This window comes from Tiliqua scincoides, chromosome 6 (genome assembly GCF_035046505.1).
Source record: "Tiliqua scincoides isolate rTilSci1 chromosome 6, rTilSci1.hap2, whole genome shotgun sequence".
NCBI classification, from domain to species: Eukaryota; Metazoa; Chordata; class Lepidosauria; order Squamata; family Scincidae; genus Tiliqua; species Tiliqua scincoides.
The window spans coordinates 14,649,941-14,667,131 of record NC_089826.1 but is presented as its reverse complement, the minus strand read 5'-3'; the positions used below and the strand labels follow the sequence as shown (position 1 = coordinate 14,667,131).

The window sequence follows — 17,191 nt, the reverse complement described above, 5'->3', positions numbered from 1 at the left end:
TGAGATGACCAAAAGCAAAGAGTTTGTCAAGGATCTGGCAGGCTACAACCAATGGCTGAGTGTGTGCATTTCACTTGGTAATTCATCAGCCATACAGTCTGAATTCCTTTGTTAATGAACTCTATAGTCTGTAAACACCAGGGTCAACAACCAATTAAAAACAGAAGAGCCGCTCTTTTCCCTCTAACACCAGAACCAGGGGACATCCACGAAAGTTGAGTGTTGGGAGAGTTAGGATAGACAGAAGAAAATATTTCTTTATCCAGTGTGTAATTAGTTTGTGGAACTCTTTGCCACAGAAAGTAGTGATGGTATGTTGCCTGGATGCCTTTAAGAGGGGATTGGACAAATTTCTGGAGGAGAAGTTCATTACAGGTTACAAGTCATAGTAGGTATGTACAGGTTCCTGGTTTCAGAGGAAGGTTGCCTCTGATTGCCAGATGCAGGGGAGGGCACCGGGACACAGATTGTGTCTGTTGTCTTGTGTGTGTGTGTTGCCTTGTGTGCTCCCTGGGGCATTTGGTGGGCCACTGTGAGATACAGGAAGCTGGACTAGATAGGCCTTTGGCCTGATCCAGCGGTGCTCTTCTTATGTTCTTAACTAACTGTCAGGGAGCTGTCTAAGAGAACAATCCGCCTTTTAGCTTTTTTGGATTCCAAAAATTCCATTTTTTCCACAATTATTCTAGTTATAATGCAATTCAATTTTGTCCATTTGAAGTTCCAGTGGATTCATACCATTTTCCTTCCCTTTTGCTTGTAATTCCTTCATCAGCTGTGTCTTGCTACAAGCATTCAGGGCTACCATTTGTGCAATCAGAACCGCCATTTGCACTTTGAAGTTCAGGTATGGATCAATGTCTATTATTGACAAACTGCTTCTCAAATTGTGTCATAGTACACACTCTATCAACTTCCCTAGCAGGTATTACATTAGAATTTGCAAGGATCTGATGTAACCCTTGCAAAAATATCTGCCTTCTGTAGTATAAAATTGCACTGATGTGAATTGGACAGGCTGAAAGCATGGAGGAAGTCTTCCCTCTGTGAAAACTGTTGGTGCTGTTGGTGCTGAAAGAACTAAGAGAGGGAACGGAGAGTCAGTAGCCCTCTTAGAGCTCAATCCTGATCTCTGCATGCCAGTCCTCTACCGACACGTGCTGTAAGGCACGTATTGAACACTCAGTGTTGGGCCAGCAGGAGGCCCACCTACGCCGGCAGGAGCAAGGAATGAGCTCTGGGTGGCAGAGAGGTTAGTCAGGGCAAGGGAAGGGGGGGATGCGGAAAAGCAGGGTGAGGGGGTGGGGTGGGAGGGGCAGAACTTGCAGAGCTCTGCTCCACAGGATCCAGAACCCCATGTTGGGCCTGCTGGCCCAATACGGAGCCTCACAACTTTGCCCAGCAAAATAGATGGTGCAGACTTGAGTAGCCCCATTGCTGGGCTTGGTTCTTTCTCTGGGGGATGGGGACGAATGTCCTCTTCCCCTGAGGAGACGCTGCCCATAGGATGCAGTGGCAGCCATTTTGGTGCCGCTGCTCTTCTAGGCACTGGGCATGTCAGGCAATAGTGAGGGGCCGATTTGGGCAGCAAAGTATCATTCAAATCAACCATAGTTTGAATTGCAGCTATTCTAGCAGATTACCAGTGCAGCAGCAGTTCCAACCAATCATGCATTTTTTGATTCAAGCATCTCTTTATGCCTATGGCTCCCTCATCTGTATTTATAAACAGGCATACAGTACAGCATATGTACATATTCATGGCACTGACATCTACCCTGACAACTGGTCCAGGATCTAGTGTCACTTCTTCCATGCTTCCTGGAGATCAGAAACCTTACTCATTTTCTCACACATGTTCTGTCCTGTAATCCTTTCAGCAGCACTGGCTCCTGCTGTTTCTGGGATCTCAATATTCCCAATTAGTATGGTGCTTGTCGCTCTCTCCTGCTGTCAGTTAGACGCCATACCCTGTCGATTCCTTCTGTGTATGAGTATTGTCAGTAGGAACTCTTGGACATGTTGAGAGAACATCTCACTAGAGTGGAATACTGACTCTCAAGCTAGAAGTTTAGTTATATAAGTGTTCCTGCCCTTCCTGGTGTTCTAGAACAGGGGTGTCCAAAGTTTTTGGCAGGAGGGCCACATTGTCTCTCTGACACTGTGTCGGGGGCCGGGGAAAAAAAGAATTAATTTACATTTAAAATTTGAATAAATTTACATAAGTTTACATAAATGAATATATTAAAGATGAACTTATATGAATGAATGAAAGTCTTGCAATAGCTCAAGGCCTGTAAAAGGCCTTGCACAAAGCAAGGCTGGCCTTTCCTTTGCTGCTGCTGCTGCATCACAGATGTGAAAGAGCAAGCAATGGAGGAAGCTCTCATCCCACAGCTCACATGAGAGGTCAAACAGTCATCCTCATGCCGAGAGCAGTTGTGTAGGGCCAGTGCAGGCTCCAACAAATCTCCAGAGGGCCAGAGGCTCATTGGAGTCTGGGGGCTCCCTGAGGGCCGCATTAAGAGGCCTTGAGGGCCACAAGTGGCCCCCGGGCCGGGGTTTGAGCACCCCTGTTCTAGAATCTAGAGGAATGTCTGAGCTGTGAGCTGACTGCTCAGAACAGTGTATTCTATTCCAGTACTGTTTCTAATTGTCTCCAGAAAATCTCACGAGATCTGGACACTCCCTTTAGATATAGGACAAGAAGTCTGAACATTGGGATGCAAACCCATTATTATAAGAAACAAAAATTGACCTTGGACTGGACAAAATGTCCCTTTCATGCCCGTGCTTGTGCCCTAAGGGAAAGCTATTGCAGACTAAAGGAACATAGTGTAAAGCTACCAAAAAAGACCCATCAGTACTGTAAATAGTATACGGAAGCACTCGAGCAATGATTTTCAGAGTTGGGATAGGAGTGTACACATGGTGATGCCTCTATTTTTGTCCACAGAATATTGGATGATATGAATGTATCAACCTCCTGCTGAGCTGCCTAGATTGTTTGTGTGCTGAATTTGGACTTGTGGTCTTAAATAGCATGTGCCTGAACTATACTGATTAATGCAGTGTTTCTCAAACTGTGAGTCAGGACCCACTAGGTGGGTGACGAGCCCATTTCAGTTGGGTCCCCATTCATTTCAATATATTAGACTGGTATGTGACTGCATTTTGGGAAATGTTACAGATCTGTGCTTTCAACAGGCTACTGTGTATATGCTTTTAACAATGATAGTCACTACTGGGTAAGTGTGGGTGGGATTGCAGCCTAGGATTGTTAAAAATTTTCCTGCTTGATGATGTCACTTCCGGGCATGACATCAATTCCGGTGGGTTCTGACAGATTCTCATTCTAAAAAGTGGGTCCTGATGCTAAATGTCTGAGAACCACTTGATTAATGTAAACTGAATCACTTCCACTGGATCACCCTGAATCTTCCCATTTTTGCACCATCAATCCAAATGTCTGATTTTGAGTTGGTGTCAGATAACAAAACTGATACTCGTTCCTTGAAAAATAATTGCTCTTTTTAATCTCAGAAAATCTAACTCACCTCTGTGCTGTGCAGGATCGTATGAACTACATAACAGAGTCCAACACAAAAATATTGCAAGCAAAATATTTCTAGTTAATGTGGAGCAGAATTGCTTCATAGAAGAATTTGTCATAAAAACACTTTGCCCTCTGTTTACTCTGTTACATTACGAATATCCAATATCAGTTATTTCTATGCTTTCTGAATATAACTTTTTTTTTTTATACAATGGATGGATTTTGATTAAGCACTAAAATGAGTAACGGAAAACATAAAAGCATAGATTCAGATTTCTTTTGAGTAATTAATCTGACCTAAATGAATATGTTGCTGGGGAAGACAAGGGCAGCGCCAGCTCCCTTGTCCCTTGTGCCAGCTCCCTTGTGCCAGCTCCCGAGTGTTGTGAATGTGCCTCAAAGCACGTTCGTGGCTACTTGGGAGCAGGCTGGCCAGCACATGGATGCGTGCTGGCCCAGCAGAGTCAGAGTGGTGCCAGAACAGGGTGATTTTGTGCTGGCCCAGGCAGGTCAGCACAGGGAGTGAGAGAAGACGGAGGGAGGAAGGAAGGGAGGAACAGAGGTGGAGAGAGGGGGTTTCAGGGTAGAGGGAGGGTGCCTTGGGAAGTGGCCAGGTTCCAACCCTCATACCTGGCCCAAGAGGTGTAACTTGGGCTGCTTGGATTTGTACCCACAAATTTGTAGGCGCAGATCCAAGTAGCCCCAGAGGGCTGCCTGTGGTGGTGCTCAGGGTAAGGAAACTAAAATCCCCTTACTCCAAGTTGCACCTTGGAGTGCACCAAACCTGCACTGGATACAACGCAGGCTAGTTGGTCTGGCTGAGGTTTGGATTACGTCCTTAGGACATAAAAGCAGCCCTACACTGAGTCAGACTGTGGTTCATCTAGATCAGTATTTTTGATCTCGATTCACAATAGCCTTTTCTACGATTCAGGCAGGAATTTTTCTCTGCTTTACCTGGAGAGACAGGGTGCTGAACCTGGGGCTTTCTGCATTCAAGGCATCTGTTCGTCCCCTGAGCTACAGCTCCTCTCAATGGTATTGGCTTCCAAAAGCAACTCACTCATGCTGGTTTATATTTCTGTTGTGCTTGTTCTTATCAATTGTATGCAGATAGTCTCAAAACTCTAATGAACACAATTCAGTAAACCTCTTAAAGGAAGAATAACTACTGTGTTTTGGCAGAAAGAAAGTGGGATTTTTAAAATATATACATAACATAGCAGAAGAATGAGAGGTTACATGATGAAGTTAACATGAAACAAAGACAATATATGCAAAAGGAGAAGCAATCCTGCTTTACATATCTTATACGACATGGTAATCATTAGTTTGCTCCTCAATTACCAGAATTAAAATATTTTCACAGTAACTGAAATTATGCTGTGAGGTCCTTTTACCATCCCTTTTGAGCTACCTTGAATCTATCTGTAGCTATGTCTCATTGAACATTATTTACAACAAACTTAAGTCTCATCTCCTGAACAACATACCCAGTAAAATGTGCCAGGACTCAATGGGTTTTCTTACTTCCTAAGTAAGTTTGTTTAGGTTTGCAGTCAGGCAGCCCAATCCTAACTAGTTCTGCTGTCATAAATGTCCATACAGTGGAGCACATAGCCATAACAGAACCTGGAATACTCTCTTACCTAGAGGAGACCTCTGATACTGCCACCCCGCAGGATGCAGCATGCACAGCATGGCTGCATCGGCAGGGGAGGAAAAGGGATCAGGACCTGAGTTTTATTGGAGCAATGGGGAAAGGGGGGAAACTGCTTCATTCTTGTCCTCTCTGTCATTTTCCTGATTTAAATTACACACACACCAAACCTGCCTACGGTCCAAAAGAGGAAAAGTATTGGTACCCATGGAGTTAACAGCATCTTGGGGGGGGGGAGGCAATTACAGCAGAATCACTGTGTAGGAGAAGATGGTTAAGGCCCACCTACCCACCCTCGACCTACACACACCAGTGCTCAGATCAAATTCAGAAACCCTCACAGGAGCAGCCAAACGAGAACAAAAATAATTGGGAGACACATCAGTTCATTTCTACTTCACGTCTAGTTCAGTGCAAAAACCGTGCTGTGGAGCTCAGCATTTTGACATTGCAAGCGTGTTCCAAAGCTCTGTGGGACACTGACATAAACACAGAGCTCTCCACATGTATGGAGGTACTTGCCTCATTCTTTTCTATTTCACTGCACATGGTAAGGAGGCTCTCTGTTGTGCACATAAAGCCTTCCCTAATTTACAGGGCAAAATAGGGCAGTCTCTTCTGAATGGTAAGACCTCCCCCCCCCCCCCAAAGACACACAATAAGGGTGCAATCCTAACCCCTTATGTCAGTGCTTTCCAGCACTGGCATAGCAGTGCCAACGGGACATGTGCTGCATCCTGTAATTGGGTGTCACTCACCGAGGCCTCCTCAAAGTAAAGGAATGTTTGTTCCCTTACCTCAGAGCTGCATTGCCCTTATGTCAGTGCTGGAAAGGGGTTAGGATTTCGCCCTAAGCCTCTTAAAGCACAACACTGATGAACTAAAGGGAGTGATTGAACACAGTAACAAAATAGGTGTCCAAAAGTATCCACATTTAACAGTGCGGCCCCAAGAAAGTTTAGTTAATTGTTGTCTAGCTGTATTTTCTGATGTGGGTTTTTAGGACAGAGACCCAAATCTTATTTATGAATGACCTCAGCGACTAAGGGCCCAATCTTTTCCATTTGTCCATTGCTGGTGCAGTTGTGCCAGTTGGATGTGTGCTACATTCTGTGGTGGAGGGGCAGTCACTGGGAGCCTCTCAGGATATGGGAACATGTGTTCCCTTACCATGAGGCTGCATTGTGGCTACACTGGAGCTGGAAAGTTGGATAGGATTGGGCCCTAAGGCTACAATCCTATCCACACTTTCCTGGGAGTAAAATCCATTGACTATAGTGGAACTTACTTCTGAGCAGACTTGCATAGGATTGTGCTCTAAGGCAGTGGTTCTCACCCTTTTTAGCCCAGGACCCACTTCTGAGAATGACAATCTGTCTGGGGCCCACTGGAAGTGATGTCAGCAACCTGGAAGTGATGTCATAGCCAGAAATGACATAATCAAACAGGAAGTGACATCACTGTGATGTCAGAGCCGGAAGTGATGTCATCAAGCAGGAAGTTCTTGCTTAGAAACTCAAACTGTAAATGACAAGAGACAGTATTCCAGCTCAGAAGCTTCTTCCAATTCACCCTGCCCTCGCTACCATTGCTCTCAAGCAAAAAATAAAACATCTGGAACAAAATATTTATTTACTACTATTTTTATTTCTGGCTTTATTTACAAAATCTCAAGCTACTTCTTATATAGCACTTGCAAATAACAAACATTGATGTGGCTATTGATACTGTGCTCAGCACTAGCCAGAAACAAGTGCAGCCTACTCATGCACCTCAAGACAAGAAGTAGCTTGAGCTTTTGTAAATAAAGGAAATAAAAACAGTAGTAAATAAATAAATCTTCCTCAGAAGGAAGGTAAGCAGGGACGCTTCCCCTCATCTCCCCCAAACCTAAGCACGTCTACTCAGAATTGACTCCCATTATTGGCAATGGGGCTTACTCCCAGGTAAGAGTAGACAGAATTGCAGCCTAAGAGAGAGGTAAGAAGAGGGGAAGGGTGCACATCAGAGAAGCGGCTGGGAGAGCAGCACTCTCCCTGGGTGCTCTCCCTCACATGCCAAGCTTGCCCTCTGCCCTCCCAGCTGCTCCCTTGGCAGCCAGGCAACCAGGGATCCCCCCTCACCCCAGCAAAGATATAAAGAGAGATATAAAGCTCCGAGGTAAGGGAACAAACATTCCCTTACTTTGAGAAGGCCTCCATGAGTGCCACCCAGCTGCAGGATGCAGCATGCGCTCTATTGGCACAGCTATGCCAGTGCTGGAAAGTGGGTTAGGATTTGGGCCTAAATTAGACAGGAAATGTTGATTCTGTCTATTGTTGACAAGGTTTCTGATCACAAACAATAAATCTTCATTTGCATCAAGATGTTAGCTACTTAAAGCAGTGCCTGCAAGTTAAGGACACGGGCTGCAATTTTTTTCATTACTTAAGTATTTTTAAATGCATAGCCCACATTGTAAGGAACAACTTCTCAAGGCCACTTACTGTACAAAATAGTTGTCAAAAGCCAGAAACAACAAATGCAACCAACAAGAGGATTTCAGTGGGTACAAATGGATTGCCCTAAATCTTTATTTCTGCTCCAACTGAAGACTCATTCCTGGGACTGTCAGATGTCGCAAAATAAATCCCAGTCAATGCAATTTAATTGATACAATGGGCACATTCTTAAATACACAAGTCATTTTCCTGAAGTAAATACGGTGCTGCATCTGATGCAAAATCCATCAGAGGAGTTTCCATGACAATATTTCCCTTGACTACTAACTTAAGCTGCCAAAACACGAGATAGTTTATGCGACATACTCATGATAATGATTTGCAAATAGTGCTTTCCAGTTACTCTCGGTGGATATATGCTGAAAAGTGGCAGCAGAGGATCACACTTGACTAATCTCTGGTGCCATTTATTTATTTATTTAGCTACTGACAGCTACAGCATGTATAAGAAGTCAAAAACACACACCCTAAAATACCACCATCCTTCACTGCTAGCTTCCATGCTTCCTACACTTTGCTGGGTTGGTACCAACAGGTAGAAACATGCTAGTATCTTGTGCCTATTCTACATGCGCTGGAAAATGAGGCAGAAATGAGACAACAGAAAGCTGAGGTGGTAGAATGAAATGTACCACTTCAGAGCACAGGTACAGATCCGCCGGGTCCCAGCCCCACCTCCCGCTCCCCGTCTGCCAGCCCCCTGGATCACCGTCCGCCCCCTCCCCCATCCTGGAATGCCTCCCTCCTGCCTCCTCTCCGCCCTCCCCAGATCCATGCGTTGGCCAAGCTCAGCCAACACAACCCTCCCTCCACAGGTCAGCGCGGAGGCTGGATGCAGCCTCTGTGGGCCGGTGCACATCCCTACACAAGCCCAGGTGACCCCTGGGGAGGGGCAAATATGCTTTATGGCATGTCCCTTGCGCCGGCCTAACAGGGAGTTAGGATTGTGCCCTTACTGCTCTGCTAACTTATTCTGCTGGATGCATAGACCTGGTCTCTTTTGGGGGCCAATTTCTGTTAAACAGGCATTTCTTCAATAATAGGCAATACTTTCCCCTGCTTCTTATCTATTAGTCATTAAATTATCCACTAAACTTGATCAAGAGTAATGCATTTTCACATCTGAGCTCTACAGTGGATAAAATATCATTACATTTCCGATGTCTTGAAACATATTTTTCACTCTTCAACTGTATCAACCTCAGGCAGGCTTCCTGCAAAAATTTCCATATGACATTTATCTCGTTGTGATATTAATTTTAGGCCTGTGGCTTATATTTGACAATTGTCATTCCTCTCTGTTTTATCATAAATCTCTAGTGAATTCTTTCCTTGCTATTTAGTGTTTGCACAATGTAGCTACAGTGCACAGAATCAGACCATGATTGGCAAAGACTTATCGCCATTTATTTTGGGAGGTGTTCTTGATGTGATCTCACTAAGTACATGGTAAGGAAAACTTATTGCTCCAGCTGAGTTCAAAACTAACTGCCGAGTCCAAATGTCAGCAAAAAATGAAAGCTTGTTCAAAATTCATTATGAGATGTAATTGATATAGCAGAGTCAAAAGGAGAGGATAATGGAACTGCAAATTTAAACTTGCTCTTTAAAATAAAAATAAGTGCATGCATTGAAGGGAGCGGGGGAAAATCAGCCATCTCCCATTTTGCAGATTCTACATACTGTGCATACAGTTTGAGACCTCAACTCTTTCGAAGCAATAGACGGAAATGATATTGCCGGGTCAGAAACAAAATCCAGGATATGCAAATGAAAGAGATGGGCTGCAAAGGGCTGTAAAGGGATTTGCTCGTTGGGCAAAAAGGCGAGGTATAAATTAATAACAACAACAACAACAACAACAACAACAACAACAACAACAACAGGCATCTCTCAGGTTCTTTTTGTCTTGGGTTACCAGGGGCAGAGCGTAGCCTGATCCCATTGGTGACCATAAGAGAACATATATTCTAGGAATGGGTACTGACTCAACTGAGTGTTGTAGCACTAGGCAGCAGAGAGGTAAGTTGGGGCAGGGAGGGAGGTGTTTCGGGGCGGGAGGAGGGCAGGGGGAAGGTGTGGTGGGGAAGAGAGCATGGCAGGAGGGGGAAGAGATGGCGGCAGGCTCTGCCGCCATATCCTATCCCCCCTCCCATCCTGAGAGACCCAACACGGGTCTCCTTAATTCTGTGCCTGCTCAATAGCGGGACCGTAAGCTCCCTTACCCCAAGTAGCCCCGGCGTTGCTTCCCAGCCCCATGGGATGCAGTGGTAGCCATTTTGGCACTGCTGCAGCTCTTGGTACTTGGAAGCTCAGCATTGGGCTGTGAGTCACTGACAACTTGTGACTTGGGCTCAGTGACGGAGCACATACCTGTTATACTACAATATTTATTTCCTACAAATGTGTGATTGTTGTTCATGCATTCTTGTAGGAAAATAAGTGAAGCACCTGGGCATGTCCGAGAAGAGCAAATTCTGTCCTCCATCTTTGATATAGGGTGGGTCCACCTGTCACCTTCCACCTAGGTGTGCAAGGTATCTCCATACACAGAATATGCAGATATGAACAGTACACCAAGCACACATATGAGTTCTTGCAACGTACACACCCTCAAACCACATGCACCTTACCTGCTATAATGCCAGACATTTTGCTAGTGATCTATAAAAGGCTACTTTATAAATGGTCATCTTTTCCTAAAATGGTACAGAGTATTTTAATTCTACAGTCTTCAAAATTATTACCTATGTGTTTTTCAGCTCTAACCCTGCTGTTAATTCCGTCCCCTACTTCTCTCTTTATAACTGCAGGTATTTACAGTATTTTTATTCAACTTTATTTTAGGTCAGTGATTGTATATAAAGGAAAGGTTATCACTAGTCTTTTTTTCACCTTTTCAAGCTAATTAGACAAAATGAAGAAACTCGGGTCTTGCATGCAAGAAGTAGTGATAGCTCTGGGGAGGTCCAAAGGATGGAATATTGGCATAAGATGAAAAGGTGTAACTTAAGGTTAAGTTAAATATTACTTGAAGTCCATGATTGGGGCTAGAATACTAGTTTGTTTTTTTTTGTTTTTAATTCTATCAACAGCGGCTAGATTAGGGGCCCCATGGAAGGGAGTTTAACTCCCACCACTGTCTCAGTCCAGATCCCCTCTCCATCATGCAGTGGTGTTGCTAGAAGGTGTTCAAAGCACTACATTTTGTAGGAAGCCGCACTGCAGCATGCAAGGGGTCCCTCCCCCTCCCCTTTGCTCCCTCCACCTGGAGTGGCTCCAAAGAAGAGGGAGAGGGGCCCCCTGCACACTGCAATGAGGCTCCCTGCAAAACCTAGTGCTTTGCACCCCATCTTCCTACACCACTGCCACCATGGCAGCTCTCTGTCATGGGGGAAAAAAAGCTCTCATTGATTCCCTGAAGCATGGGGCTGACCGTAGCAACTTTTTTCTAATCAGTCCTCCCACACACCCATGACTATTTACAACAGCAAAAAACAAAAATGGAAGGGCAAACTATTTAACATGCAATTTAGTCCTAAACCTTTGCAGATTTTGATTGCTGCAGTTCTTCTATGTTCCAATCCCATCTTTTAAGGGTTCAGATACCTAGCACTCTGTATGTTCTGGATTGCACATATGCCCCTGCTTACAAATTCTGTGATACTTTCTTGGCAACAGCAAACAAGCGTATGTCAAGGCAACTTTGTCCTTATTCATTTGTTCTCATGAATTAAAAAAACAACACAGAAATATCACCACTTTCCCATTCTTATCCTGTATTTAAAGGTCATTTGGTAGAGTCATTATATCTTTCATTTTCTTGCACAGTATTTTAATTCATTTGACCCATTTTTGGAAAGCTTTTCTATGATTTTGATTGCGTCTTTTGATAAAGGTCAAATAACATTCCAAGTCTTAAAAGCCTATCATCTCTGTTTGACCTACAACACCCCTGTGCTGCTTCAGATTTCAAACAGTGTTGTTGTCCTACAAACAGATTTTTACACATAATGACATCGGCTACAATCGCAAGCCTGCCAAATTCACAGCCCAATCCTTGGTTGTGCTGGAGCAGCGTAGTTGCATGGACTATGCTGCATCAATTGCAGCTCTGGAGGTGGCTGGAGGTCATCACAGGGTAAGGAAATATATTTAGTCTTACCCCAAGAAAAGCCCCTGCTATCCCTATTTATCTGGTGCAAATCTGGGAAGCCTGGTGTAATGCCAGGTGGGCTGCGGGGGGTGTGTGTTAGGATAAAGTGGAGGCCTGCTTTGCCAGTCCTGTTCCCTCCTGGGCCTGCTCCACACTGTTCTGCCCTCCCTAATCAAAAATGCCCCTTCCTTTCCTCCAAAACGCCCTCCAGTCACCCTCTCCCAGTCCTCGAGCCACCCAGTGCAATCTGCATGTGGTAAAGCCAATCTTACTCAGACCATATATAAATATAGGCATGCACGGCTTAACAATGGGCCGTATAACAATGGACCGCATATATGACGATGGTCAAAGCATAACAAAGAGGCCCTTAATGAGGTAATCAGGTCTCCCATAGCCTGCAGCAGAGTGTCTGTTTACAGAGCAAAGACACTAGATTGGGTGGAAGGTTCACTTAACAAACTAACCGCATAACAATGGGGATAGGAGAACATTGAGTTAAGTGGCACACACCGATCCCCATCGTTAAGGGGCACACGCCTGTATAAATGTGACCACATAGGGGCACATTTAATAAAGGTCATACAATGAAAACCTGAATTTAACTATGGGAGCAATAATAAACTGTCATGGGGCTCCAATGCCAGAACTAGCTGCTATTTGAGAAAAGATTCAAAAGTTTAAAAATGGCTTAATGAAAGCTTTAACAGCTCTGCTTAGAATCCTCAACAGTTACACACGCCGACGAAATCCTAAGGGAATTGAAGCTACTATGACATTTCTACATTTATCTAACCGTATTGCATTCTCCTGGACACAAGAGCAATCTTGTGCAAGGTGCAAAAGGTTTTGGACAGGTCAGAAATGTCACCATATATAGTAGGGCAGATTCCTGAAAACAACAGGTCTTTCCAAATAATTGTCTTTATTACTCATTTCTTTCAGGGGACCCCAGACATTTTCTGTCACTGGGTATTGCTTTTTCCCAGCCCAGAAAAAAAAATGAATGACAAAGCAAAAATGACAGCCATTTCCTTAAAACGGATCCCTTGGAATAGAAGAGCAACTTTCCGTGACTCTATGTCCATATCTTGGACATATTTGTCCATATCCTTCTCTCTATGTCCATATCTTGGAAAAAATATGAATGAAACACTTTTATTATCCATGGATGAACTGTCAGTATTAATAGCCCTTTACTCCAAAATGGGGGACACCAACAAGATTCTTGTCTCTCTGTGGCATGTGCTTCTCCACCCCATCAATTATTGCTCTTTGTTTTATCTCTAGGAGCTGTGAATTTTCCCTTGCCATGACTGGGGCACACATCTGACCCTTTAAAAATAAAAGTGGCAAAGAGAAATAGGATATACATTTTGAGGTTTTCATGGTCGGTAGTTATCTTTAAAAACCATCAACAATTGGAGTGTCTGATCTCCCTCCCTCTGAGAATGCCCGTCATAGATATGGGTGAAACATAAGGTATGTGAGTTTTTAATGAACTGCAGATGATGCAGATGATTTTAATTATAAGGAAATAGGATAGTAATTAGGCTATCATCCTACAGCAAGGTTATCCTTTCCTTCCGTTATATGTTATTTTGGAGCGAAATAGCGTTTACAGAGTGCTTTAATGTATAAAACGCTTCACATTCATTGTCTTAACAATTCTTTCAACAAATCTATTAGGTGGGTCGGTATTAGTGTCTCCATATTGCAGCCAGGGGTCTGACAGCACAATCCTGTGCAGGTCCACTCAGAAGTAAGTCCAATTGAATTCAACGGGACTTACTCCCAGGTAATTGTGCATAGCATTGCAGCCTGAGGGATGGTGCCTTACCTAAAGCTACCTTGTGAATTCATTGCTAAGGCAAGATTTGACCTGGCTAGCTTGCTACTCTGTCTCTTATCTGCAGTTGCGTGCCTGCCATTGACTGCCCTGGGGCAAATGCCCCAGGCGCCAGCTGCTGGGACCCTGCGGAAGCCTCTCTGAGGGGCTGAAACTGTGCTTCCAGTTTGCCAGAAGCACAGTTTATAGCACCGGGGAACCCTCATAGAGGTTTCCCTGGCACAGGAGGAGGTCGCGCGAGGCTCTCTGAGCCTCTGGTGAGTGGGGGGGGGCAGATTTCTGCATGGGGGCGGTGATAGCCTGCAGGGGGGCACCATTGTGGAGCTTTGCCCCAGGTGCAGGGCTGCAGAGGTCCGTGGCCGCTTACCCATTAAATACAGTGCACTACCTTCTGGATCGGTGGTGCTAGATAAGCTCTAACAGGACTATCAAGCAAGAAGAACAGTGGGTTGGATTAAATTATACTTTGGCTGTGATCCTTATTCACCCAGCACCTGCCCTGCCTCCATCATCCCTGCATATCTACACGGGGAAAGCACATCCAAATATAATATGCACACATTAAGTTGATATGTTGATCACACATGTAAGTTGATACATGGCCGATCACTAGATTTTCCTGAAGGATCGACTATATAATTTTGGACAATACGAGTTAGATTTAACGTGCAAAAAGTGCACCTGTGCAATCCATGCCGATGTGAACATTTGGGGATGATGACAATGACACAGGTACTGGGAGGATCAGACATGCACTCCCTCTCTTCCTATCATATGTCAGAGCAAGGAAGCTACTACATCTGATGGGGCTCACTTTTAGCATCATAAAGGCCTTTCGGGTAATTTGTAGCTGCTGTTGTTTTCAAAAGAATAAGAACAGGTTACCCTCCCATCCCATTTTTAAGGAAGGAAACATTTTTATCTCTCAACAGGGAAACTAAAGAGAGGCTGGGAATTTCATTTATCTTGAAAAGTAAATAATAACTCATGCTTTTTAATAGACTTTGTGAACAACCATATTGACAATGGCTTCTCAGAAATGAATTATGAATAAGAAACTATCATTGCGTATTATGCTTCTGAGTCAATGGCAAAAGGGTAAAAAAAAAAAAAGCAGCAGCAACAACCCTAAAATAGATGAATGAAGGACCAAGGAGCATAATTCTTTAGAAAGGTTTCCAGAATGCATTCTTTATTAAATGTCTGCAGTATACTCTATAGCATATGAGCTTTTTCCACTGACTAGATTGATTTGGAAAAAAAATATCCCAGGGGTTGAAAAAGTTGTAACTATAAACAACAGCCCATATTTTAATGTCCATGCTATTATAAAAACAAGCATTTGTCTGATCTGTACTGACAGCTGAGCAAAATGCTGCCTTACACTGTATGAAGAAATCTTTTTCCAGGCCATCAAGCGAAACACAATGTTAGAGGGTTGTTTTTTTCTTCCTTTTCTTCTTCTTCCTAAAGTACAGTATTTCCTTCCTAACCAAAACGTACCAAATGTTTATAGCTGCTTAGCTATATGAAATGGATTGCTTAAAACCTCCTGTGTTCGGAAAGAACAAGAGCTTGGAGTATTTGAGCCCCTGCTAGGAAATCGCTTCTAAACTGCTACTGAGGCCAAAGCAAGATTTAACCTGTGCAAAGGATTCTTGACAGAGATGCACAAGGCTAGCAGTCTTCTCCTCTCCCCTAAAATAAAGCGAGCACTTCAAGTGTTCTCATCAAACACTTTAAAAAAACCTCAAGGGGATTTTCAAGTGTTTAATATGAATGAAGACCAAAAAAAAGCTCTTGTCTTCCACTTGATCCCCGTTCCTGCTATCCCCCAGACTTCCCTAAGCCCCTGAAACATTCTTAGAGGCTGGGGAATGTAACAGATAGTGAGAAGGTCCTGTGGATCATTGGCAGTGTATACGAAAACAGTAAAGGCGCAGTCGTCTGGGAAATCATCCTGCAAATGTCCCACTGAAGATGAAAAGAAAATATTTTTTTACCCAGAGTGTAATTAGTCCATGGAACTCCTTGCCACAGGATTCAGTGATGGCATCTGGACTAGATGCTTTTAAAAGGGGAATGAACGGATTTCTGGAGGAAAGATCCATCACAGGTTACAAGCCATGACAGGTACATGCAACCTCCTGGTTTTAGAAGTAGGCTACCTCACAATGCCAGATGCAAGGGAGTGGCACCTTGTTGTGGTATCTTGTTGTCTTGTGTGCTCCTCCCTGAGCCATCTGGACATCCAGTGTAGGAAGCAGGAAGCTGGACTAGATGGGTCTTTGGCCTGATCCAGTAGAACTTACGTTCATATGAAACCAATAGGGGTAGTGCAAGCACACTGAAGCGCTCTTGTACAGAGCACTTCATTGCAGTGCTCTGCAATCCCTTTCATTGCAGAAGACTTTCCAAAATGTTATGCCTTAAGACTGTATGACTCGTTTACATCTACACATAACTTTTAGACTAATAAATGCTGAATAGGAGGAGCACTGTTAATTTTATTCTGAAAATCATTTTTCATTTACTCTCTTCCCCCCCCCCCCCAATTTCTTCGACTATCTCCTTTATTACAGCTGCATAAAGAGAACACAACATTAAGGTCATTAGGACAAAAGGAACTGTGTTGTACTTTTTGTTTCACAGGCCCTATGTTATGTCACTGTGTTTTAATAGCAAAAGGATTTGCTCTGCTTAAAAGATTAATTATCACTGAAAGCCAAGCATCCTGAAAAACATTCATTCAAAATAGACTAATGTGGCCAAAGAAATGCACACTGCATTTATTTTTCCTTTACATTCTCCCTCCTTTATGATCTGGCCTCCTCACTGCCTTATTGCCTCCCCATTCTGCCCACCTCCTGACCTGTCTAATCTTCCCCACCTCCCTTCCACCCCCTGCACAATAACATTGGGATGTGTCCACTGTTTCCCCTTCTCTGAAGAAAGGAACTGGGTGGACGGAGGGCGGAATGGGGGGGGAATCGGGCCTGGGAAGGGGCTGGGGATTGAGGCAGAGGCTGCCGCAGAATCCTATCACCCCTCCTGAGCCATGAAGCCCTACACAGGCCTCCTCAGTCCTGCACCAGGTCAAGAATTGGTGCAAATCAGAGTAGATCCCTTGGGGCTGCTGGGGCTAGACATGGGGTAAGGGAACCAATGTTCCTTTATCCTAAGGAGATTTCTGGCAGCTTCCTTGGCCCCACAGGATACAGTGGTGGCCATTTCAGTGTCACTATACTGCTGGGTGCCAGGAAAGGCTACGATTGGGCTGCCCAGGAGCTGCCTCAATAAGTCAGTGAAAAAGTGTTTCATGTGGAGAAAGCAATGCTGGAGTGCCATAACAACTTGGAATGTCAAGGACTTCACTAGGGAAAAACAGATATGTTCTCAAGTGCAATTACTATTGCCAAGTATTTACCTGGATTACTGCAATTAGTTCTCCACATCTGAAGCCTGTTTA

The 17,191-nt window shown here is 44.1% G+C and overlaps 1 protein-coding gene across 2 annotated transcripts in view; it reads right to left on the bottom strand.

Annotated features, from left to right (window-relative positions):
- CCSER1 (coiled-coil serine rich protein 1) overlaps window positions 1–17,191 on the bottom strand; it is a 741,465-nt gene that overhangs the window by 127,066 nt on the left and 597,208 nt on the right. Inside the window, exon 11 of one of the 2 annotated variants that reach the window (XM_066632827.1) lies at window positions 16,613–16,626. The exons of the other annotated variant lie outside the window; for it this stretch is intronic. Coding sequence (XP_066488924.1) covers window positions 16,613–16,626 — 14 coding nt within the window. The remainder of the gene's footprint in view (window positions 1–16,612; window positions 16,627–17,191) is intronic. 2 annotated transcript variants of the gene reach the window in all.